This window comes from Polypterus senegalus, chromosome 1, assembly GCF_016835505.1.
Source record: "Polypterus senegalus isolate Bchr_013 chromosome 1, ASM1683550v1, whole genome shotgun sequence".
NCBI classification, from domain to species: domain Eukaryota; kingdom Metazoa; phylum Chordata; class Cladistia; order Polypteriformes; family Polypteridae; genus Polypterus; species Polypterus senegalus.
In genome coordinates, this window is record NC_053154.1 from 291,801,840 (window position 1) to 291,828,902 (window position 27,063).

The 27,063-nt window shown below is 38.9% G+C and overlaps 1 protein-coding gene across 3 annotated transcripts in view; it reads left to right on the plus strand.

Annotated features, from left to right (window-relative positions):
- LOC120543437 (VPS10 domain-containing receptor SorCS1) overlaps nucleotides 1–27,063 on the plus strand; it is a 1,156,507-nt gene that overhangs the window by 727,315 nt on the left and 402,129 nt on the right. For all 3 annotated transcript variants that reach the window (XR_005636356.1, XR_005636351.1, XM_039776557.1), the window contains exon 3: nucleotides 12,960–13,059. Coding sequence is in view for 1 of the 3 variants with exons in the window: in XM_039776557.1 (XP_039632491.1) it covers nucleotides 12,960–13,059 (100 nt within the window). In the remaining 2 variants the exon portion in view is untranslated. The remainder of the gene's footprint in view (nucleotides 1–12,959; nucleotides 13,060–27,063) is intronic.

Sequence of the window (27,063 nt, forward strand, 5' to 3'; positions counted from 1 at the left end):
GACATGTGGAGGATAAAATAGATAGATAGAGAGAGAGAATTTTCATCATTATTATTGTATTTATTTGCCTCTTTAATGTGGCTGTGGTGCTTGGGGGGCACTGTTGGAAAAGAAAAGAATTAAAATACTCTTCATGCTTCTACTTGGTGTCCTGAGTGTCTTTCTGTTGAGTTTAAAGGGGCAACAGTGACCCCTAACTTCCATAATGTCAAGCTTTTTGTCAGAATCCCATTAAGCCTACTGAAGCTGCAGAACTTTGGTCATTTTGGGTAAACATTGCTACAATAGCCTTGAAATAAGATGGTCTAGTCTAGGAATTGTATTTTTAATTTTCAAAAAATGTTTTCTAAATCCTTTTGAACTGAAAATATCTCTTCCTTATCCAAAATCATCTGCTTCAAGCATTGCGATTTCTCAGTAAAATTGAACTGCTCAAATCTCAAATAGTGTTCATTGAACCCTTTAACTCAATCAGAGATTGACTTAAAACCAGAAACCCTTACATGGTTATCATTTTTTGACTAATGATGGTCAGGTATGGTCTTAATTCCTGACCACATCAAGCTTAAATTTTGCGTGGATAATTTTTGTTCAATTTTATCCTGATAATCAACTTTTGATTTTTTCATTCCATATTTGCAGCAATTGCAGTTTCCAATGTTCTTGGATGGAAAATGTCTGTAAAATGCCATCTTCAAGTCCCTCTGCAGATGTTTTATAGTGTTTACATCTGGGCTCAAGGACAGTCAGTGACTTCTCTCAAAACCACTCCAACGTTGTCTTTGCTGAATGTGTGTTTCCTTTTCATGCTGAATGGTGAACCATCACCCCAGTATGAAGATATGTGCACTTTGGAGCAGGTTTATTTAGCTGCATTCATCTTTCCCTCAATTCTGACCAGCCTCCATGTCCCTGCTGTTGAGAAGCACTTGCACAGCATGATAATGCCACCATAGCAATGGTATTAGGCAGGTGATGAGCAGTACCGGGTCTTTGCCAGACATAGTGCTTGGAGGTCTGCCCAAACAGTTCAGGTTTTGCCTCACCAGACCTGAGAATCTTTTTCTCATGCTCATAGGGTCTCTTAAACTGTCATACTCCTTTTATTTAAGAATGCTTTCCCACTATCCATTCTGCCATAAATTCCTGATTGATGAAGTGCTAATGAGATGGCTGTCCTTCTGATAGGTTCTTCCATCTCAGCATAGGACTTCAGAAGAGCTCTGCTAGAGTGACCACTGGGTCCTTAGTCACCTCCATAACCAAGACCCTTCTTGACCTGTGTGATAGACGGCTGGCAGCTCAACCCGGCCGGGACGCCCTGAGGATGGAAGGTTGCAGAGAGGCAGCTATTTTTGGACACTGCCTCCCCCAAAGCACTAGATGGCAGCTCCCCTGGAGTGTAATGGCATCCTGGGTCTTGGAGTTCAGTTTCTCAGCCCTGTTGGGTACTGTGGGTGCCGCCAGCAGTAGATGTGAAAGGACTGGAGGAGCCATGCCTCATCCATAGCCCAGAAGTACTCACAAGTCACAAGGACGAAAGCCCTGAAGTACTTCCGGGCTGAAGAAAAGGTCTAGAGCCAGAATCGGGAGCAGTAGGCCAGAGCTTTCTGGGAGGAAGAGGAGGAGGAGAGATTTGAGTTTATTATTATTGTGATTATTATTTAATCACCTGTTTATTGTGGCGGAGGTGCTTGAGGGCACTATTACAGGAAGAAAAGAATTTAAAGATCTTCTTGTTGCTTTTAATCTGTATCCAGAGCGTCTTTTGATTTTAAAGGGGCAACAGAGACCCCTAGCGTTTTACCACTGTTGCTCAGTTTATCCAGATGGTCAACTCGGAAAAAGAACTTTTGGTTCCAAACTTCCTCCATTTAACAATTATTGGGGCCACTGGGCTCCTGGGAGCACTGAAAGCTTTAGAAATGGTTGTATCCCCTTGCCCTGATGTATGCCTCACCACAATCAGATCATGGAGGTCTACAGAGAGGTCCTTAGCTTTTTGTTTGTTCTGTTCAGAACAGAACTGAATAGGCAATGAAACATGGAGGATATGTATAGCTGAGAAACAGGAAGAGGAGGGATCTTGTGACCAGAAGCAGAAATGACTTCATTGGGCTGTGTCATCTGGTTTTGCAGAAATTGCATCATTAGGAAGTGGGTTTTTCTACTGTTCTGCAGAGGGAGAAGCGAAAGAAACATCAGAGGACAGCGCCGACTCCTGGTTCGACGGAGACGCACTTCCATTCGAGCCTGTAAACCATCTCCCATGTGCATGTGTGTGAAAATACATAAATGAGAGATTTCAGCTTTTAACTTTGCAGACCTTTTGTGTCTGAGATTTGTACATAGATTTGTGAGTAGATTAATGAACAAAAATGGAAATATTATCCAGACTAAATCTACAAAATCAGTAAAGTTTGCAGAAAGTGAAGGGACCTGATTACTTTGCCAATCCACTGTATATAAAGATGAGCACTGCTTGTAGAATCGATCTGAACTCTCTTTAATTAAAACGAAATTACAAATAGGTTTGTAAAATCTCTCTGTGTTTAGTAAAATATACAATTTCAGGAAATCGACTATTTTCCTTTTGAGTTTTGTTTTTGCTTGTTCTGCCTATATGGTAAGCAGAATAGTTTAAGACAAATTCAGATGGGGGTCTTCTTTGGACTTTAATAATCATGTTTTCATTATTGATTGTTTATGCAGTAAAATACATTTTTCGTTATGTTTTTTATTTATTTTATCTTAGCAGTGAATTAAAAATTTGGGATATATGCAACAACAGTTTTCATATTTCTGGAAAGTTTATCTATTTAAAATTAATTCTACAACAGAATAAAGTGTGTAGAAAATCAATGGGTTAGAATACTTTCCGAATCTATAGCATATACAAAGAGATGTCACTTTAGTTTTATTTATAGTGAAATCCTTTTATTTTTTTACCTTGTCCTAAAAAAGTTGTAGCTCTTAAATGAATAAACAGTGAAATGGACATCATACATGATAAAATCTACCAAAAATAGATTCTGAAATTGTAGTCAAAATAATTAGACAAAAAAACGTCAATAGAGATAAAGATAGAATTAAAAAAAAGATGTCAGTAGGTAACGACCTATGTTTTGTAGTGGTTGTGGTCTGCCACTAAAACAAATACAGGATATCCACAAGCCAAAAACTGAATGAGGACATGAGATAAGGGTGAAGTAAATGCCACGACATAATAACAGTTTTGGTTAGTAGTCATTATGTGATGCTGGTGCACCAAGTGCCTCATTATTTACTTTTCTGTACTTTTAATTAAATCATGCCTAGGTACAGTACTCTTAGCAATATGCAGTTCTTAATAAAAAAAATACAGAACAGTAAATGAACACATTTGTAAGCAATATAAAAAAGTATCAATGTCAAAAATAAGTTAATTAAAGACCATGACAGAATATTTAATCTCAGTGAGTAATTATTGCTAATAATATTAGTTACCCCTTTAGCCTGAATCTACATTTTAAACATTGAAATAAATCCTTCTTTTGCTAATAGGCCAGAGCAAGAGTGAAGAAATATTACTGAAAATGCGATTAGAATCCCTTCTTTAGTTTGTTATTATATTTTACTAATTGGTTATCTACATTTCAAATTATGACTTTATAACATTGTGCAAGGTAATTAAGTCCCTAGATCTGAGAGTTAAAATTCCAGGTATGTCTTAGGATTAGTTTGAACATCTACAGTCTTGAATATAAATTCAGACGTGCTGCTTGGTATTTCGATGCAAACATGTGGCACGGTGTTGTACGCCTCATAATTAAAGACCAATTAGCTGAAGAATTTCGGCACAGAAATAGAATCCTGTCTACTGATCTCTTCCAGGGAGCAATGAACTGCTCTCTCTTCGCTGTCTTGAAATTCACTTCACTGCCTCTGCAATTACATGAGCATATATTTAAATATATTTTACAACAGTCACATCCACCTCTTGATCTTTTGTTTTTGTTAAAAGATGCCCTCTCCTTCAGATGTGACCTCTGACCTCTTTTAATGTGCAGCAAGTCACCAGGGTAATTGGATCTTACTCTGCTTTTACGTTTACTCGTTTCCACACCTTCTGACTTAATTTAAAGTTCTCTTATTTTATGGTTTATATTTGAGAGATTTGAGAGATTTTTATCATTTTTGAGAAATGAAAACATAAATACATTTATAACAATATATGTAATTATAATACATGGTAGATAACATAATACATTTTGAGTGGCACAGTGGCGCTGTGATAGTGCTGTTGCCTCACAGTAGGAGACCTGAGTGAGCAGATCAGATAGTCCCTCCATGGAGTTTGCCTTCTCTCCCCTGTCTACATAGGCTTCCTCCAGGTACTCCATTTCCTCCATCAGACCAAAGACCTGCATCTAGGGGGAACTGGCATGACAACTGACATGTGTGTGAGTGTGTTTTACGGTTTAATGGACTTGCACCCTGCCAAAGTGATGTTCCTGCCTCGTGCCCTGTGTCTCCTAAGATGGGGGCCCTAGCTGCCTTGTGACCCTGCTCAGGATAAGTGAATTAGAAAGATGGATGGAAGATCATTTAAATTCATTTTTCCCCCACATCAAACAACACACAATACCACATAATGACAATGTGGAAACAAGAATTCTGAAACTATTGCAAATTTATTCCATATACATTGACACAAGAACATAAGAAATTTCTCAAACAAAAGGAGACCATTCAGCCCATCATGCTCATTTACATTTGCTAATTTGGGTGATGCCTTTATCCAAGGCGACATACAACATTTATGATACAGTTGGTTAATTTGCCTTTGGTTTTCCAGTTGGGTTTGAAGTCCAAAGCCTTCACCACTATGCCACACATTTGTTTATTTAATAGCTAATCTGATTCAGTAAATTGATAGGTCCTGCAACTCAGATGTGCCTAGCAAGTTAGGAAAGAGACACAGAAAATATGCGGGTATAATGCATCAGATGACATGTCAATGGCCCAAAAGCCTATCACACGTTTCATTTTTCACCATGGAATTAAATGTTATCTGCTTTTTTCCATGTTGTCTTCTGTTGCTTTGTATTTTATTGGCGCTTGCCTGGTAAAGCACAGTGTAAATCTGATCGATTTATGATACTGTTACAAATAGGTTGTCACCAGCAATGCTGCTCCTCTTAACCAGTAAGATTGGTGTTCTGCTCTTTTGTCTCAGTTTACAATATAAAATATTTCAAAATATTTGATATTTGAAGTAAGTGTCTTTCACTTCTGACATCTGATGACTCCAGTCTGAGACACTTCACGATGAATGAGAGAAGGAAGAAAGGAGCATTAATGCTGGCACTCATTACTTTGCTAGCCTTTAAGTGCACAGGATGGAAGATTTGCTTAAGAAGTTTAAGGATCTTTCTGGGTGGCACTGCATTGCAGTGCTTAATGCCTCACAACTACAGGGGCCTGGGTTCGACTCCTGTCTTATTCACTGTCTTTGTAAAGATTGCATGTTTTCTTGTGCTTATTTGAGTTTTATTTGGGGACTCCCAATATTCTCCTGCATCCCAAAGACATACAGTACATGTCAAGTTAACTGGCACCACTAAACTGTGCCAGTGTGAGTAAGCCCCTTCAAGGCTAATTTGTCTTGTATCCCCTCCTTCTAGGATAGTCCCTGAGTGCTAAACCCTGAACTAGATTTAGCCCAGTATTCATTCTTTTAATGCTGTTTTTTGGGAATATGTCCTAAACCCATACTGTTTATTTTCAAAAGTAGATGGATGAAGGTCTGGATTTGTCATTATGAAATTCATGGAAAATAAATTAATTTTGTTTCAAAATAAATTTGTGCCTGTAGTAGGAGAACAGGCATCCCAGGCTCTTAGAAGCATAAGTTATTACCTGGACAGGAAACCCGAGAGGATCAATGGAAGAATTGACCAGCTGGGCAGAAATAAAACTCTGTGCCCAGCCAGTATAAAATAATGGATGGACTAGCAGAAGTTCCAAGCTAGAACTTGGGAATGGTTCCACCCCATATCTGGTAGGTGACAGTGGTCCTCGTATGAAAACCCAGTTAGGACACCTGCAGGGGTGATAGGGAAATGGAGTCTGGGAATGCAGTTCTGTAGTGATTCCATGAGATCAGTAAAGGGAGCTGTCCGAGGAGGACCACTCTACTTTGTCTATGGCGCCGGAAGTGCTTCCTAGAGGAGACAAAATGGCACAGGGGGCATTTCCTGGTTCAGCATAAAAGGAAGCTGTCAAAAATGGACGAATCATAGTCGGCAGGAAGCAGGTAACAGTGAAGGAGAGAAGGAGGAAGAATAATTGTGATTTTTATTTATGGGTTATTAAAGAGAGGTGACTGTGGAGCGTGCTTTACTAGAACAAAAACCCTTTATTTTAGTCATATAGTGGGTGCTGTATTAATGTGTCAGTGGCTTGGGGCTCTCTGCCGCCCTCTTGTGGTCACAGCCATTCACACAAGAAACACTCTGGGACTGTTTTCATGTATTAATTCCTGTGTGTTTGCTGGCACTGAGTATTTAAATAAAGATCTCTAGGGAATAATAAATCAACAAAAAAATGGAATTTCCTAACAAAATAAACAGAAACAGAGAAATAAGTATTAGCCACTGATGGCTCTTCAATAAGGTCTGTCTGTGGAGCTCCGTCCTGCAGTAGGTTCAGATTGAAGCTGCGATGCCACATTTTGGGAACAGCCGTCCTTATGCTGTTCGGACCAGAAGGGACGGGGCATTTCGGAAGAAGGAAGTTGAAGACATTCACCCTCAAGGGGTGTCCTTTCAGAACTGCAGAGGAAAGAGACAAGATTGTTAGCAACAGTACTCTTTCTCGTCCTACACTGGTATCGCATACCTGAGTTGAGCCAATAAGGTGATACACAGATTCTTAGTTAGACAATCTTGGCTTCTTCTAGACATTGTGTTTCATCATTTGAAATGATCTTTAGTAGGGTGCAAACTTTCTAGCATGCAGATTGCATTGCGAGCAATTGCAAGACATCTGATTGGTCAGATTTAATATGTTTAGAATATAAATTATGTGACTGGTGATTAAACATAATACACCAGTATACATTTAGCTATTTCCAAATATATACACAGTGTAATATCTGCATGATCGATGATTATGATTTGGCACACACCTGGTGGTGCAGCTTGGATCTGTGATGTTACCTGGGGTCATCAGGTGTTTCAACATCAGACACTCTTGCCCAGAAGACCCAACCCTGGCTTGTGTCCGAGTAGCTTGTGTAATACACATATCTCCCTACTTGATTCACAGCCATCTCAACATTTTCTTTGTGATATCAGTGATTCTCTTTATGGGTCTCCTGTTATGCAGTACCAAGGAGCTCTAGTGCCTTGTGGAGCGACTGGCCTGCGAAGCCTCAACACCTGACCTCAACGGGCCCTCCATCCCCTGCTGTGGTATTCACCTACAAGCTCCTCATAAGTGGCCCTCTTCCTCTCGAAGATTTCCTTCTTCCAGTCTTCCCATTGAACAGTCAATTCCAGCAGGACCACTTATCGTGTTGTCTCTGTCACAAGGACTATGTCTGGCCTAAATTTGGTCTCTGCAATGGTGTCTGTTTCCCTAGGTCAGCCATCAGATGCCAGTTTCGTGCTGTGGCAAGTAGCCCTTCTAGTGGCTTGTGCTGCTCCTGCAGCTTCTTTCCAGACCTTTCAAATTTGATGCACTTCCTCACTGGTTGCTGCTGTTTGCTTTGAACAATTCCTATGTTGATGAAATCTTTAATGTCTCTCAACATCTGATCATGGCACCAGCGATCGCACCCTTCCCCTAAGGCTTTTGGGCAATAGCTAAGTATATGCTCCAGGGATCCTCTTTGCTGGCTCAAGAGGCATGCAAGTGCCTCTGCCAGGCTCCAGCAGAAGAGATTGAAATGGGGTAGGGAGGACTAGATCAAGAACGTGATCCATAGTGGCTTTTCCTTCCAGACCTCCGAACCTGAAAAACCATAATTTACTACAATAGGAAATGAAAGGTGACAAATGAAGACATTGGGGCGGTGAATTGGAGCTGAAATACATGAAAATACCAGATATCTGGTCATCCTGTTTATAGGGCTATTCTTCACTACACCATATTAATTTTTCAGTTTTTGCAATGCTATAGGTCAGGTCCTCTAAAATTAGGGCAAGAAATTGTTGTCATGTCCTCTGCTATGACATATAAATTTAAATTCTCTGACTGTAAACTAAGCCCTCAAGGAAAGGTAATCTGAGCTGACAAACATGTGTGGAAGAGGAGCCACCAGACCCTTGGAAAAAGTGACAGTGCAATTTTAGCTAAGAGGAGTTCTTGAATTTGTGATACTTAGCCACTCCATGGAGAACATGATGACTATGGTGGAATAAACGGTGAGAGTATTGGCTGCACACTGTACCGAGTCAGCCTCTTTTAGTTAATGTTTTTCCCCTTTTCACACTATTTTTTTTCCATGCATTGCATCTTGTGTCTAATAACTCAAGTGGCATCTTCCTCTATCATCCTTGTCTAAAGGGTGCATTGACTTTTACTGCGTATGACCAAAGTAATGAAGCAGGTTTGATAAAAAGGCAAAACAGGGCATACAGTATGCAACTGAAATGCAGCCGCAATGTGAGTTACTTCGTTATTTTGATTTCCTATCGCCTGACCTTTACTTTTTGAAAATGAAGGCTTTTTATCTTGGTCTTAGGCCATCGATTTCACAGATGGATGCGGCATTTTGATTGTTTAGTTACCAGAATGGTCTCATCTATTTTCTCGGCGGCCCCTTCCTATCTGAAACCCAAGCACAACATTAATTCCAAAACGCATCCTCTATTTTTTTATCTCATTATATAAGCGTTTTTGCCAGCATACATCTTTTGTGCTGGCCCTTCTACTGGTTTCAGAGTCAGAAGAGCAAATTATCAGCTGTCCTGCTCTTCCCCAGAATAGCTATAAATACTGTATTTTATAACCTAGTTCATCCCCCAGCTACGTACAGATGTATATCTCTTGTGACATACTTTAAGGCACTACGGATTTTTTTTTTTTTTTAGGAATAGACGGATGTTGATGAACAGCATATAGGCATGCCAAAACCAACTACTGAATTATTCATTTTGTGAGCAGAAACTGAAAAGTATTTATTTGTAACTGGAATTACTTATTGTTCACTTAATGCTGACTGTATTTCAAAATGTCTTCCTTTCCCTATTTTAATTCTTGTGTCTATAAAAAAAAATGTTAAGAAAAAAAACCCATCCCAATTGCTTGACAATGCCCAATGGCTGCATAACAAAGGCTGCCTACCCTTACCTTTGAAACCAGCCTAGCCTGTCGCTTTCGGGCAAATGTATTCAACAGAGCAAGAAGCATCAATAATGATACCGTTACTAAATTCAAGCTTTGATCCTCAGTTGGTTTATTAGTCAAACAACTGGATTAAAATGTGCCCCTGCACCCGGAGGAGTGCACTTGACATGCTGAAGCCAGACTGACATCATCTTCTAGTTCAAGGTACAAGTGTGGGTGGAAGGATGGAACTTTGATTCCACTTTCTGAGTGTGAACTGAAAGCCACAGTTGCACTATGGCTTTGACGGGTCATGTCCTGTGCTGCCAAGTCACCTGTCACTTCCTGTGATTAGAGCGTCTGCCTACTGAACTGCTTCTGGCAACTGCAAATATTGACATCTTCATGGAAGCACAGTTAGGGTTTTGTCATGCCAGGCTTGACAATGTCTGTAATAGGGTTACAGCAAGATAGCAGGCTTAAACTAGGTGTCATGATGGGCATAGTAGTTTACACTTCTGCATAACCACTTCTGAGCCACTAGGGTACGTACCACTACCCTAAACCAGACACAGACAGGCAGGAGACAGGTTTTGCCACACTCCACACGTTTATTTACAGTTTTCCCAGTCCACAATACCAGTAAACACAACACAACACACCAACATCATTCAGATTCTGCTTGCCACCAGTCCTTCTCCCTCCACTCCTCTTCAGGCTTTGTCCTCTCCTTGTGAGGCGGCTCCTTTTTATAGGGCACCTGGATGGACTCCAGGTCCTAACGAGTCTCAGCCACAACTGGTTCCTGCCTTGCTTTTGACGGTGTCTAGGTAGGCTCTGACCCCAGCATGTCTCTAAAGTACACATTTATGGGTGAATGGATTTTTCTAACCCAAGAAAATCCATCCACTCATCCCTTAATCATTTAACCACGTTTTACTGCTTGGGGTGCAATAAGAAAAGGGGCCAATTTTCACTGTGACAGGCATAAAGATAAAATAAAGCAAAAGACACTAATACATCATAGGCAAAAACAGCAACTATGGCTGGCAGATGTCATTAGATTTGACAATGAAGTGTTGAGAAGAAAGTCTGACACTAAATGCACATGACATTCAAGACAAGATTTCAAAATAAAACTCTGCTTATTTCTAGAATTTAATGTTGTGAGGAAACACTTACATTACAAACACATTCAAAAAGGTAAAAAGTAAGAAACTACTGTGAAATTTAAAATGCAGCCTATATGTACAGTGGCATGCAAACGTTTGGGCACCTTGGAAAACGTTATCTGAACCCTCACATATCATAAGGTGCCTAAACTTTTGCACAGTGGTCCTTTCATTTTTTTCACTGTACAATTGTACAAAACAAAAACGATACACCAATCTTTCATAAAATGCTGAAAAGAATTGTGTCATCTTTTGGTAATCAGTTCGTCTTCTGCTCACTTAACTATTCAGAGTAACACACATTTAAGCAAGGGTGCACAGTCTTTTGCATGTCACTATTAGATTGTGATTCAGACTATGAATGCCTTGAATATATATGTGTATATATATATATATATATATATATATATATATATATATATATATATATATACTGTATATGTATATATACAGTATATATATGCTGGAGGACAAGGCGTTCCATGCGCCTACCCAGATGTGCCACCTCAAATTGGGACCCACGTGCTGCCGTGCAGCGGCCAATGCCTGAGCACCACACCAATTCCAATCCCTCACAGGCCTGACCCCACTGGTGGTTTTGACTCTTCCAGGGATGAGGCTCCTGAGGGCATCCCTGCATCCACCTTCATAAGACAAGTAGTCTTCCTATAGGCAGCTGCAGCAGAGCTATACTGCAGAGAGCAGAAAGGAGTCTTGTTTGCCATTACGTAGCTGCGTGGAGTTTTTACAGTGACTGGAGTGCCAATCCTGCCACCAACCCCCAAGTTTTTCTTGCAAGTTGGAGGACCACTTGCTGGGCCGGATGCAGTTTAACGTCATACCCAAGACAAGTAAATATATCTTTGCAAATGGACGAAGGTTCAAGTCTTTAGAGTCTTGGTGTTTCCTATCTTGCTATATGATTGCGAGACATGGATGCCATCCAGTGACCTGAAATGAAGACTGGACTCCTTCGCTACTGCGTCTCTTTGGAGAATCCTTGGGTACTGCTAGTTTGACTTTGTGTCAAATGAGCAGTTACTCACAGAGTCCTGAAAGCCATGTTACCTGCATTGTGAGGGAGCATTAGTTATGGCACTCTGGCCATGTGGCGTGATTCACTGAGGATGATCCGGACCGCAGGATTCTCATTGTTGAGACCCGAGTTGCTGGACCGGGCCAAGGGGACGCCCATGTAACTCCTGGCTGTGGCAGAGAGGTAGTCATTTCCTGGAAGGTAGGAAAGGATTACTTGTCGGCCAGGGGGGTTGCCAACCGGGATCCCAAGCAGTTTTGTTATGTGGTGGGTTTTGGTAATGTACTAGTGCATGGTCCCCAACCTGACCTGACGTGATATTTATATATGAAGTGTAATCAAAAAATACAGAGAATGTTTAAATAAAAAAAAAAAATTACAGTAAAAAACAAATTACCACGAACCCCCCTCAAAATGCTCCTCCTTGTTTGAGCACACTTATTCTATCATTCTTGCCACTTTCTGAAGCAGTTCTGGAAGTCCTCTTTCATGAGTACCTTCAGTTGTGCTGTCGTGGTATTATTTATAAATTCTTGTAGTGTATTTGATAATAACAATAGTAATAAGAAGAAGAATACAAATAATACAAATAAGTAATACAATAATTAATAAATAAATAATAATACAAGAATAAACTCTGTGTTTTGCATACTTAACTGTAAACTGTACTTTTGCCCAGCCAGTATATGTATACCTCCTCTTAAGTTACAAGAAACTGCCTTTTAACACACTGTTAATTATCTTGTCAAATTTTAACAGATGACACAAAGATTTCTGACAAAAGTGGGCACAATTTTTGCCCCGGGTCCAAAATTATTACTGATATTGTTGATAGAATTTAGGGAATAAATATAATAACTTCAGTTTTACTTTAATCTATTTGAAGGATGTTTTTGACATCCAATGTTGGTTATCCTCTAAACAAGTAATAATGATGTTTAGAGATTCATCAGATTTTAATGGAAGGTATAAGTAAGTTTCATCAGCATACCACTGAAAAGAAATGTTACACTTTTGAAAAAAGAATATACTGTACAAAGAGAACAAGACAGGACCCAAAATGGAGCACAAGCAATAGGTTCCAAAGAAGCCAACCAACCACTAAATTCAAGTATGAAGTGATATAGTTTTTCAAGAAGAGGACAACATAAGGGAATTGACAGCTTGGTGACAGACAGTGGATCAGAAGGAAGAGTTGAGCCACCGACCGTGTGGATTGAAGTCCATTGTCTGTGCCTCTATGCTGTAATCCCTGACTATCTGTATACATATAGTACTAGTTAATGAAAAAAAAAATCAATTTTCATTCAATTGATGTTTGCAACATGCATATGAAAAAGATGCATATTTTAGTTGTATTTTAATCATATTTGTATTCAGTGTACTGTATGTCCATCACAATATATGATTAATGAAATTATGTAATTAAATTGCAGGTCTACAGACTATGGAACTACTTATGAGAAACTGAATGAAAAAGTCGGGCCGAAGACAGTGTTGAATTATTTATATGTGAGTCCTAATAACAAAAGAAAGGTACGTCAAGTGAAATAAATATATAAAGAAATTGATTGCAACACTTGGAATGTCTATCTATCTATCTATCTATCTATCTATCTATCTATCTATCTATCTATCTATCTATCTATCTATCTATCTATCTATCTATTTTATAGTGCCTTTCTTTCTATCTATATTATAGTGCCTTTCTACAGTATCTATCTCCTTCCTGGGTATGACATTAATCTGCATCCAGCCTTGCATGTAGGCTCTACAAACTGCCAGGAAAAACCTGGAGGTTGGTGGCAGAATTGGCACTCCAGCCACCATAAAAATCTCACAGTGTTCTACTCGATCTGAACTAGTGTGGTGCTGAAGTGTCACTCATATCATGGCTGCACTCGGGTCCTAATCTGGGATCCTGAGTTGGTTTGTCATGTGGTGGGTGTGGCAATGCCCTGTATCAGCGTGCATGCTCATAACCTATCTATCTATCTATCTATCTATCTATCTATCTATCTATCTATCTATCTATCTATCTATCTATCTATCTATCTATCAGTCTCTCCTGAATTGTATGTGAGTAATAACACAGGTTGGTCATTCTATAGGGTTTGTCAAAATGTGAAAAAATATTAACACTTTATTGTATATAAACCACACTAACTATTGAAAATAGAAATATTCACTATTTCATTTAATACTGTGTTTGTCATAGCAGCAGTTCCAGTTAAATTGTAGGCAGTGTTTTTAGTAGCTAAGGATCTGAACTAAGAATAAAAATATTGAAAATGTAAATCCCATCTCTGTTGCATTGAGTGGCACTGAGTGAGTCATTTATACTGCCTGTTGTATTTTAGTACATTTCTGTATATTGTTTAAACAATTTCATCACACACCATGGTCCATTACTTTAAAATGAATTTTGGGTGCATCATTATTGTGTATATTATGTAGCATGACACAGAGACCTTAAAGAAACCTTGACAAAACAACTCGACCTCTACTTTTTAACATTTGTTTTGCTGTAATCCTAGTATAGATTTATGGGATCATTATTGTCACAGGTACAGAGTGCAGTGCCATGACTAGTGAGCAGAATTACCTTACTTCAAAACATCTGTCTATCTCACTTGAAAAATCTCAGAGCATATTTATGAAACCATTGGAAATATGTGCTTCATATACAGCCTTCAATTACTGACTAAAAGTTCACCTCTGTATTTTTAGCATCACCTTTCAAAGTATGAAAACTGATACATCCTTCGATAAGTCATTCTGCATCTATCTATCTATCTATCTATCTATCTATCTATCTATCTATCTATCTATCTATCTATCTATCTATCTAATGTTTTGATTTGTTGTGTATTTTTTATTTATAAGAAGAGGTGTAAATCAATTAGAGTGTCCTGTTTTCACTCCCTGTGATTAAAAGTCCTGCATTTAACTTAATAGACTGGTAAACCTCTCCAGTTTAAGTAAGCATGCCTTTGTTATCAATGGTTGGCTCTTCTCTTCTATCAAATACTTTATTTCTCCACAGCTCTGCAATGAATACTTTACTTCAGAGTATGGAGGAGTGAGCTTTAACAGCTGATACCCAGATGAACAATACACTACCATGGCATGCGTTAAAGATTGCATTAAATGTACCCACATTGCCCCATAACATTTTTGTTTAGCAGGTTTGTGAATCCCATTTACACTTACCCTGCTGATTCTGGCTTCAGCAGCACATCATATTGCAGATTCTTGGCAACTGTGTGAATTACTGTAACATTTACCTCAGAATGGCCGTGTTCCCAGAGGTAGAAGCTCAGGTTTTCATCTGAAGAATGAGAAAATGGTCTAATAAAACAGGGAAACAGATGAAGCCAGTGTGAAAGATATTGTCCCCCAGTGTAATACTCTTTGGTCATTTGAAGGGGTGATGCCTTTTTTTCCCATGTCTTGCTTGCATGCAACTTTTTCAGTTGCTTAACAGTGGTTCCTACACCTGATTCTCATTGGAATGAGACCACTATTAAAGAGAGCAGTTAGGATTTATTTCTACACACCTCTGGAACATTTGCTATTTTATCAGCTCTTTTGATGTGAACCATTTTGCTTGTTCACCTAATCCAATTTGCTAAAGAAACTGCTGAATCACGTTCTGCAGGCTCCTGATTATTCTGCGACTGTCTTATATTCTCAAAGCTTCACCTTCATTTTCAATGCAGCTGAGTTGTAGAGGTCACTCGGTTTCTACTGCTCAACCAGCAATATCCCAAAGAGTACACGAGAGTCTTACTGGGTAAGTAAGTAAGGATGTTCAGTACCCTTCCCGTATCAATCAGATGCTACATACTATAGTTCTGTGTGCCAGCTCAGTACCGCTTGGTGTGCATTATTCATATTGCATCTTGCATCAGGTCTTGTCACACATATTCACATAGAACGAGCTCTGGACGTGTGTACTGAATTGAACGTCAGTGTGGAAAAATGAATGTGTCTTAGGTCAACTCGGCTGCTGCTGGCAATGAGCACAGCTTATAATAGTTGGTCAGTAGTCAGTAGTAATCACAGCACACAAAAATTCTGAAAGAAGCTGCAGATTTTTACTACTTGGCCTAAAATAAGCAGTTATTGGGTATGATCAATCATTTGCAATTTCATTTCAATTTTTATTTTCATTTATTTAATGTGATGCATACTGTGCATTCTTTCAGTTATTTAATGCCGTGTTTCTCAACCTTTAAGTATTTGCGACCTGAGTTTTCATAACAGTTTTAATCACGCCTCCCCTAATGTTTTTTTGAAAGGAGCCCACTAATACCAATTTGTTCTTTTTAAATTAATGATATATCATAGATGCATATTTTATTATACCTACTAACTTTTATCGACATTTATCTAACTCTATATTTATTTTTCTAGTATGAGAACGTAGTTTAAGTTAATTTGATTTGGCTTCAATAGATGTATTTTTCATAGTTTTAATTCTTGTTTTCTTTTTTTCACATCTTCCCGCCCCCCTAGGGGGGTCCGCCCCACTGTTTGAGAACCACTGGCATACTGTGTTGTGCATTCTGTTGCTTGCTTTGCACGCCAGTTATTTTTTATTTCAATATTAACATTTTTACACTTTCATTTACTGTAATTAGGCTGTAGCACATAGCATACGTGTTTTTATTAGAGGAAAGTAGTGGAAAAGTCAGAAAAAGTCTTTACTGAAAGCGTAGTTTATTGGGAATTATTTGGTTAATACTGAAGCTAAAAGCCAGCAGTGGCTTAGATAGATGTACTGCTAGCACTTTCAAAATAGCAGGGCCGTAGGGAAGCATGCAGGAGGAGGTCCACGTCCTCTGCCCTGGGTAATTCTTTGCAATTCTCTGATGACTTTACAATGCACAAGTAGAATCAGCAACTAGCCAGGTGTATGCTTTAGTCCACGGGTGTCGAACTCTGGGCCTGGAGGGCCGCAGTGGCTACAGGTTTTCATTCTAACCATTTTCTTCATTAGTGACCGGTTTTTGCTGCTAATTAACTTCTTTTGCCTTAATTTCAATTAACTTGACTCAGGCCCCTTTGTTGTTTCTTTTTCCTTAATCAGCAGCCAAATAATAACAAGACACAAAACGAGCCACTACATGACCAGCTCACACTGTATCTGAAAATAAAGAAAGGTGAAGGTCTCAGTAAGGTTGATCTCTCAGGTCATCTAAACATTTTGATGATGTTCTTAGAAAAAGCAGAAAATCAACAGTTCTGGAAATATCTGCTGTGACAGAATGAGAGAAGCAACAGATCATGGAATTAAATAACGAGTTTAAATAGCAATGAGAATTGGCTTCTCATTAACAAAGTGATTGGAGTGAAATTGGTTGGAGTTTGAGTCCCCAATTTAGCTGGTCAACCGTCGGCTCGTTTCATGTCTCATTTCTGTTTGGCTGTCATTTAAAGAAGAAAAGAATCAATTCAGAGGACTGAATCCTTAAAAACAGGGCTATTAAAATGAAGGGAAAAAGAATTTAATTAGTAGTGAAAACTGGTCACTGATTAGGAAAAGGGTTAGAATGAAAACCAGCAGCCACTGCGGCCCTCCAGGCCCGGAGTTCGACACTCCTGCTTTAGTATGAACTCCATGAAGTGTCTGGCTGCAAGGACAACATCTGAGAGCCATCATGCAAAGGTAAGTGCCAGAGGAGTCTAGGCCGTGATGTTAAGGCAAATCTCACTTGTATTGGCATTCAGGAGCCTCATTTATTAAGCCTGCGTATCCACAAAAATAGACCCGACATGTGTGTACACCACTCTCTATGCAAAACATTGTGATTTAAGTATAAAAAAACATTTTTTATTTTCTGTTCTAGCACATCTGTCCAAGATCAGGAGTGCCACTGGTATTATGACACACAATGACATCATGATTTATATATAAAAGAAAATTTGATCCGGGAATATGCATATATTTACGGTGACTCTGACCCATGTGTACACAACATTGACGAGAATCTTGGAAATGACAACACCCTCGATCAAATTATGGAATGCAAGCAAACCAGCTTAATGACGACTTGCACGCATAATAATTCAAATCACCAAGTTTGCGTGACTAACATATTAAGGCTCAAATGTGACGAATAATGTGGTCATTACAGCTCAAATGAAGTATAACTTTTACATTTACACAAATAAGCCTCTTACTTTGCTACTTTATTGCTATACTGGGTTCAAATCCCTTGCCAGGTAGTCGTCTGTGAGACGTTTTCCCATTCTTATCATGTCCGTGTACATCTATTTCCCAAAATTTCCAGAACTGCGCAAGGTACTTTAAATGAGGGATCCTAATTTGCCCCAATGCCCTGTGCTGGAGTGGTGTCCTGTCCAGGGTACTTTCCCACCTTGCACCTGTGCTGCCGGAGTAGGTGCTGGACCTTGCGGCACTGAATTGGATTAAGTAGAATTGAAAACATTATCTTTAATTCAAAGTGATTTCCAAACCTCAGTGTCACAAGTTTTTACATATTTCATCTACTTGAGTACTAATAAGTTAAGAAACTTGCTGAGGGTCACACAGTGTATCAGAGTGGGGGGAACTGAACCATTAACCTTCTAACTTAAAGTGTAATGTATTAACCAGTATGTTAAACTGATGGCAGAGGTTTTGTTTCAAATTGCTTCTCCATCTTTGTTATGGCTTATTTTCTTAAATGAACAAATGTTTATTTTATTTTCTATTGACACACAATGGCATAAATCTACCCACTTGTTTATACATCAGTTCTCTCAGACTATTATTTGTTCTTGTCTTTCACAGAAATACCACTTCTAAATTTACCACAAATTCTTGAAACTGTTAGACACATGGAAGATTAGGTTACTACTTCATTCCTCTTTTGACTTTACACTTTTTTTCAGATTTTATCATATTTACAGTTCCATTTCAAAATGGATTTTCACTAGCAAATGTCAAGTAAATGTCATCCATGTTGTATTATGCTCTGTATCATGTTTAAGATACAGAAACTTTGAAATTAAACTTACTTCATCTGTTAGGTGCATACCAGACTACTTGCAGGGAAGGTTATAGTGGTACTTGGGTGTTGTGAGTCTGGTCTGCCACCTGGACCGTGTCCTGTAGTATGAGAGAAACTTTACAGTTTTTAATATGCTACACACTATACAGTAAAGGTGTCTTTTAGCATGTTTGGGATGGCTGAAGAGAGCCACTTAGTTTTCCTTTTTTTTGCTATCACAAGTTCCATCAGCATATTTAAATGATCAGCCACAAACTCTACTGTCGCTAAACATCAGTTGTACTTTTTTTTTAAATATACATAAAAGAGGGTGTCCTGGTTTTCGAATTCTTCAGAGTTGTTTCAGCTACCATACAGCATTGATCCTATATAGTGCACTGGAAAATCCTCTGCATTGCCAGTGTACTCCAGTAGAGGGTGCTGTACAGCCCCCTTCACTATAGCATATGCATACATTTACACTTCTGTTTCTTTTCCATGGCTGTCATGTACTGTAAAAATAATGCACAAGGGAATGTTATCTGCACAGGAATGAAGCCCAATTGGTGATTGTAATAAATGTTTTAAGAAGCACAAAGGTGCTGAATGACAGGCTCAAAAGTAATGGCTAAAAGATTTTACAGAAGAGTTAAAAGAACCAGGAAGGACAAAAATAGCAAGCACCTGAACCAAAAATATAAGTGCAAGAATTTGTGGTCAAAAAACAAAATTAAGTGAAATCATTAAGCACAAAATTTAAATTGTCTTAGACAATTTTAAAACTTAGACATGAAACCACACAGCCAATCTGTCATGTTTTAGCCAGCTTAATTTTCTGAAATCTTGTTTTTTCATTAAATATTATTATTGTGTATATTATGTCATTGATTATATTTTTGACAATTTGTATGTTATATTTTGAATATTGTTTTGTTTGTTATTTATTAAATTTGCTTTAGAGTATTGTAAGAAATGGGACATGACACGATAAAGCATTGGGCTCTCCCTGAGATACCCATTTATGGGCAATGATGCTAATAAAGAAAAGGCAACAAAATAATAAAAAAAACCATTAGGGAACTTTGTCAATAATTCTGTGCACTTTTTTCAAAATTAGTACTTCTGCAGGCTAGTGCAGCTCCAGCAGTTCTTGGTCTGAAAATAAAATGGCAAATTCTGGCCATCACAGAATTTATATGAGGACAGCAGCTGATGGAGAGAGATTTCTGGGAGACTCCAGACATTAAGTTACTATTCTTCTAAGGATTATGTGCTTCAGCATAACTCATCCCATTGTGTTCTCCTCACTGGAGCTCCACGTACACTCCCATAACAGTATTTAATTTTGTGCCCTGTCCCCTTAAAATATAGTATCAGGGATGGGGCCAAGATGAAGTACTGGTTTTAGCCCACTTTATGCCTATTTAAGTTCAAGCAAGAGGGTCAGGCCCTCCAAGATCACCATTAAGTTTTGGAGAATAATTATTGTAAGTACTTGGTTTTGTGAATTTTTCTGGCTTTTGACTTTTCATTACTCTGTCTTTTGGTTTCTGATTTCTGGATTGTGAACTTGTATTTTTAGGAACTGTTTTTTTTTTTTATTATAGTGGGATTTGTTGGAATTACCAAGTCTGTTTACTAAGACGGTCTGCTCATGCACCTTAGCATTAACATACACACACATTCATATCCTAGCCAGTGTGGACACTAGAGGGCGCCGTTCCCCCTTGAAACCCAACAGACAGACGTTCAGGACACACGTATAAAAGCACCAAGTATAATTTTTTATATATCAATAATCATAATTCTACAATCCTCCATTTCCAGCAGCTCCATCACACACCCTCCCAACTCCTGCTCAGCTCGCTGAGTCTCAATCAGTCCTTTATATATTCCTCGACCCGGAAGTGCTCGTCCTCTTCTTCCAGGTCAAATGACACATCATCAGTTCTCAAGCAGCCCGAAGTACGGTGGGCTTCCGTCCTCCTGACTCCAAGTACTTCTGGGTTGTAGGAAAAGTAGGAGTCCCCAGGTGATTTAGGAACTCCCCCTGGCGGCACCCACTGCACCCAACAGGGCTGAGAAAATGGACTACATGTCCCAGGATGCCCTGAGGGAATCTGGGGCACAGCTACCATCCAGAGGAGCACCCACCTAGCGTCCTGGGGGAGGCAGTGTCCTAGAAAGGCTTCCTTCCTCCACTCTTCCAGTTCAGGAATGTCCCAGCCAGATTGAGCTGCCGGCCGTCTAGCACACCAGACAATGACTTATTGGACTTATCGAGTCTTTTTACTAAGATGGTCTACTCGTGCACCTTAACATTAACATACACACACATTGATATCCTAGCCAGACAATGACTAGAGTGTAACCAATTTCCAGACACTCTTAGAATCCCCTTCACATAAGTATTGTCTACACAGGACCTCTCTGTCGACAGCATTGACAAACGTACAGGTGACCATAGACACATTTTCAAGGCTGTATGCTACTTACTTGTCCAACAATGTCTTACTCCAACTGCACATATTCTTCGTATTGAGTTGCCTTGATAACTCTGTGGGCAAGAAAGCAGCAATCTTACCACACCACATACCTAAATATTAATCACTCAAGATATGAAGCCAAAGTATAGGAATATAAAAGTGACTTGGCATATTCTAAAGTATAATAATGCCAATACAAGAAAAGTATAATTGAAAATGAAATGGATAGCAAAAGTCTAAGAGAAGCTTAATGAAAATTAGCATTGTCGAGGGTGGATGTTGTTCTGGGTGGCTTTTTCATTTAGCAATTGGTGTTTTGTACTGGTTACATTCTATGATATCCATAAGAAGGTCTCACATCGACAATTAGATGATTAAAATAACTCCCAGCATCTTCTGTGTGTCAGGGCTAAGATGAACAATTGATTACATTGATTATGATAATTGTGACACACAACTTGTATTTAGTTTACTGTACTGTCAAATGAAAACAAGAATGTTGTCACTGACAGTCAGGGGCCCTGCCCAGCTTGGAAACAAGTTGGATGGAATGACCTGGGAAGAGAGTGTATTCAGGGCATTATCTCCCTGGGGACTGTAGAGGGCAGATCCCCTGGGTTGTTGGGGCACTATGGATTCCCGCAGGGCACACTGGGAGTTTGCTGCAGCCTTGATGGGTTCCGTGGCTGGCAGCAGAGGGATCTGCTGAAGCTGCAGAGCTCTATTTTTTCAGACTTCCGCCACCTGAGAGTACTTCCGGAACATATTAATAGACCATCTGTAGTGGTCCCGGGTGTTCTAAAGGAGCCGGCTGCCTCTACTCAGGGAGCTAGAGAGAGGCAAAGCTTGCTGAAAAAGGAGTGGAGGTGGAGGTGAAGAAGGAAAAGAGAGAAGAGAAAGAAAGAAGGAGGCAAGGAAAATGCTGTGTGCTGTACTTACTGTACTGGGCTGCTTGTGGGGACAGTTGGGGGAAGTCTTCCCACCTATAAATAAAAGTGTGTTGTGCCTTGAACTTGTGCCTGGTGTCTGTCTGTGTCAGGTTTGTGAGGCTGGCGTGCAGGCCATAATTTACTGAACAATTTATGAACTCATTTAATTGAATGTATTGTTAATGGTATTTTGAGAACATTTAAAAAATGTTATTTATGTCAAGGTAAGTAAACAGTATCGACTAATTGTTTTTTGACTCATGAGTCAAGTGGCAAAAATCATATTCATCTGCTGGACCTAAAACATTTATTTATCTCAGATTTAGTAAAACCTAAACTACACATTTACACTGTCAGTGATGTACTTCGAGAATCCATGCCCAATTTTGAATGATAACTTTTATTTTATTTTAATCATTATTTTAACTTTTTTCTTTTAGTAATATTCATGTGAGAAATATGCTTAAATGTAAGCATTCAGCATTTACTGGTTTGATATGACCATTGTTATTTACTTGTGTATGGTTCTGCCATCATTATGATAACAATCCACTTGCTGGGTTCCAGTAAGGTATGGATTTTCTTATTAGGGTCCTCATATTAAAAAGTTTTAAAACCCTTGATCAGTGGATTCAGAAAGTGATTCCAACCCCTTCACTTTCTGAATACTTTGTTTTGTTGCAGATTTGATTTTAAATGGACAAATTCATCATTCTCCCCCTTCACTTTACACTCATTAACCCATAATAACAAAGTGAAATCATGTTTTCAGAAGAAAGAAATTTATTAAAATGCAAAAACTGAAATCTCTCACTCCTATAAGTAGTCAGACTCTTTGCTGTGGCACTGTAAATTGTGCTCAGGTACCCCCTGTTTGCTTTAATTGTCTTTGAGATGTTTCTAGAACTTGATTGGAATCCACCTATGGTAAACTGAACTGAGTATATAAGCTCCCAGAATCCACTGCATAAAGAGATGAGTACTGCCTATAGAATGCATCTGAATTCTCTTTTAAATACAAACCCGAATAGCTTTGGAGAAACTCTCTGTGTTTAATAAAAATCAACAATTTCAGAAAATTGACCTATGACCATTTTCCCCATGAGCGTTGTTTTTGCTTGTTCTACGTCTTGTTTGTGGTAAACAGCATGGTTTAAGACAAATTCAGATGGGAATTTTCTCTGGACTATAACAATTATGTTATCATTATTGATTGTTTATACAGTACATGTTTCATTTTTTTATCTTATCTGTAGCAACTTCAAAATCAGGAGTATGTGCTACAACAGTTTCCATTCTTCTGCAGTTGGGTAAAGGCAATTTAAATTCCCAGCTTAGGGGCACACGGTGAATCAGTGAAGCATACTGAACCAGAAATCCAGCAGTTTCCAGTCCAGTTCATTAGTCACTAGATTCCATTACCTGATCATTTCTTTGGTTCCTGACTTTATTCAACCTGTGACAGGAGTTCATAAATGTGTACCTTAAAGTGCGGACGCACATATCACACACAGTTTTGGACATGAGCACTTTCTCATTGATTTTGATTAATTATTTTTATAAAATGACTGCAGGGGTGTTTACTAGTAATTATGGCAACCTTTTACTTTACTCAAAATTAATGTCTTTTTGTGTTTACTTCAGAGCTTGCTTTCATCCAAGCATCAGTCCACTGAAAACTACTTATTGATTCCCAATCATAATGAACTATACAGGATATATGGGATATTAAAAAAATAAGCTGTGCCCTAATCAAGCACATTTTGGTACTTTTCCGTTTTGTCTGAACATTAAGCATTTTCAAAAAGAGCATGTAATAAGAATTTTTTGATACTCATTCAAATGCCTATACATGAATCATTTAATGTTATATTTTTTATAATAATGATAATTTAAAAGTACTCATAATAAATACACTACTTTTATTATTATAAACCCCATAACATGTGTTGACAGAATATTTGCAAGAAAAGGCAGAATTGAATGATGTCTTATTTAGATGGTAGTCTTCTCCAGACTGCCCAGGAAGGGGCAGGCTTCAGAAGGTGGAAAACAGAAGTGATGTTGGAGGTGAAATTACTGTCAATCATTCATTCTGCAAATGGAGGAAGAGAAAAGTCATTAAGCAACAGCGCCACCCTCTTGTTCGGAAATGTAGCAATCATTACACGATCCCTGAGGTAATATATATATTGGTACCGATAGCAAGGAGGCAGGCCTGACAGCGCAAAAATTTGGGGTACCACCCCGGTAAAACAGTTTACCATATATAAGTCGGTCTTAAAACCCGAAAAATCGATCATAAAATCGAACCCTGACGTATACACCTGTTCAAAAACATGACACTTAAATTTTTTTATTTATTTATTTTTTTACATCTTCTTGCTGCCTCCAAACTCACACCAGTTTCTCGTACACATCGAATTTTGTTGCAGCAGCACAGTTACCAATTTCTTTCGCCACTACAACAACATTTAATTTAAAACCAGCTTTATATTTTCTTCTGATCAAACGCTCCATCGTAGATAAGGAACACTATTACGATTAAGGTGTATGAGTGTGTGAGATACAAAAAACACAAATCAGTACAAACCTCGGTTCGGAATAGTTCGGGTATTACCGCGTGGTCACGTAGGCACAATATACAAAAAAAAAGGTATTGTGCACCGTGGTTACTCTTTTAGGTGGGCGTTACGATATTGTAATTTCTTGGACCAATAGCATGTGTTTTCCGCATTTGATTAATACGACAGACATACCGGAAATTATATGGTAAAATCAAGCCCCGACTTACCCATGGGAGAACTTAAACGCAAATATATACGGTACTTCAACAACAACAACATTTATTTATATAGCACATTTTCATACAAACAGTAGCTCAAAGTGCTTTACATAATAAAAAATAGAAAAATAAAACACACAATAAGAAAACAAAATAAATCAACATTAATTAACATCGAGTAAGAGTAAGGTCCAATGGCCAGGGGGGACAAAAAAAAACAAAAAAAACTCCAGACGGCTGGAGATAAAAATAAAATCTGTAGGGATTCCAGACCATGAGACCGCCCAGTCCCCTCTGGGCATTCTACCTAACTAACTACTTCAAAACTCAAAAAGGGAAAAATAATAACAGAAATAGTCCCACCAGTAAAACAACTTACTTAATTAAAGAACTGAAAAGGCAACAAATTATTCTCATGCAAAATCAAGTAATGCTTGTCTGAGCTCCCCTTTCTTCCATGGCTTACTCAAGAATAATGGCAACATCCTTGGGTTCTGCTGTTATGTCGCCCAAACAAGAAGGGGTGGGAATTCCCTCAGACCTTACTGGTTTATAGAAAAAAGGAAAAATAGAACAAAAAAACTCTATTCCAAATTAATGACAGAATTAGATCCTCACATTGATTTCTCCTCTTAAGACTAAACAGGTTTAATTTGATGAGCCTGTCACAGTAGGAAATGTCCTTTAGCCCCAGGGTGCACTGTCATCAATGGGGGAATGACACAGCCCAGAGATGAGGTGTCAGCTTGGTTGTACTGTTGAATCCCAACCAAATGAAAACAAAAACAGTGATTGATGGTGCAATCAAAACCGATTCAACACCAAGAAAACAGCCTTGAAAGGTGAGATTTAGTTATATTTCGGCATGTGGCATGTTCAGGAGAGGGCTCCGTCCTTTAGTCTATTCAGTCAGGCAATAAACGTCCTCTCTCCGGAGAGATGGGATTTTATAGCTGTCCAAACTGAACAGGCAGAGTCAGTTGCCCTCAAGGGGTGTCTTTTTAGAGTCTGTGAAAGGAAAGGGAGACAACACAATTAGCCACAGGGTGGTATGACATACCTTTAATGAGTCTTGAGGGTGCTCCACCGACAATGCATGCATCACAGCACTTTGCTGTTCTTCTCCTTACCGCTTCTAGTGATAAAAATGATCTCGCGGGCCGGATATAATTACACGCCGGATGTGGCCTGCGGGCCTTGAGTTTGACACATATGGACTAAATAGAACTTGAAAAGATATATTTTTTCAAATGTGCTTGCGCAATTCAGATCGAGTTGATGCGCACTACAGTACATCGAGCCCGCATGCTATTGTGGTTTTGCCTGCATGCCTCAATAAGTCATCCTCCACTCGCTCTTACTTTTTTACCGTTCATCTAATGAATACACTGAGTATGGCTTTACCAAAACAATCATTGATTGCGAACAAAGTATCCATTATTCATAAAGCTTCAATTGGTGATCTGTCTTTCTGCGTTAACCGCATATTTTTTCAAACGTCTCAAACCAAGGGGATGCGAGGCTAAAATGTATCGGGAAGCGCGCGTACATACTTAGTGCATCCCCTCTCGGGAATCGAACCCCGGAAGCCGGCTAGAGGCGAAGGCTCTACTATTGCGCCACGGCATGTGGTTTGTCTATTTGAGCGTAGCAGTGTAATTCGGTTTTTGTTCAGCACTCTTTGGAACTGTTGCTTTTTTTCTGCGCACTGAGTCAGTTCACATGAGCCGCTGAATATGGTTTTAAATGTCACTCGCGCGCTTCTAATTGTTTTGCTGCCTTCTTAATTATATAATGTATGCTTTCTTCAGCGGTTTTTGTAGCTCTTCCTGGTTTTCTACGTACTGCGTGATTACGTGGGAGGCATGATGATGTCACACGAAACTCCACCCCCCACGATTTTCACGCTCAACTCCATTACAGTAAATGGAGAAAAATAGCTTCTAGTTATGACCATTACGCGTAGAATTTCGAAATGAAACCTGCCCAACTTTTGTAAGGAAGCTGTAAGGAATGAGCCTGCCAAATGTCAGCCTTCTACCTACACGGGAAGTTGGAGAATTAGTAATGAGTCAGTCAGTGAGTGAGTGAGTCAGTCAGTCAGTCAGTCAGTGAGGGCTTTGCCTTTTATTAGTATAGATTAGTATAATCTATATTTGCATTTTACCTGAGAATTTATTCACAGCACTCTGTACTTGCACTCACTGACGAGCACTATACATAAATACGTTGTACTGTTAATAAGTTGTATACTTTATATACAGTACTTTAAATCCACTTATTCATCAGGTTTGTGTACAAGAACTACAGAACACAGCATAGTTATATAAATAAAAAAA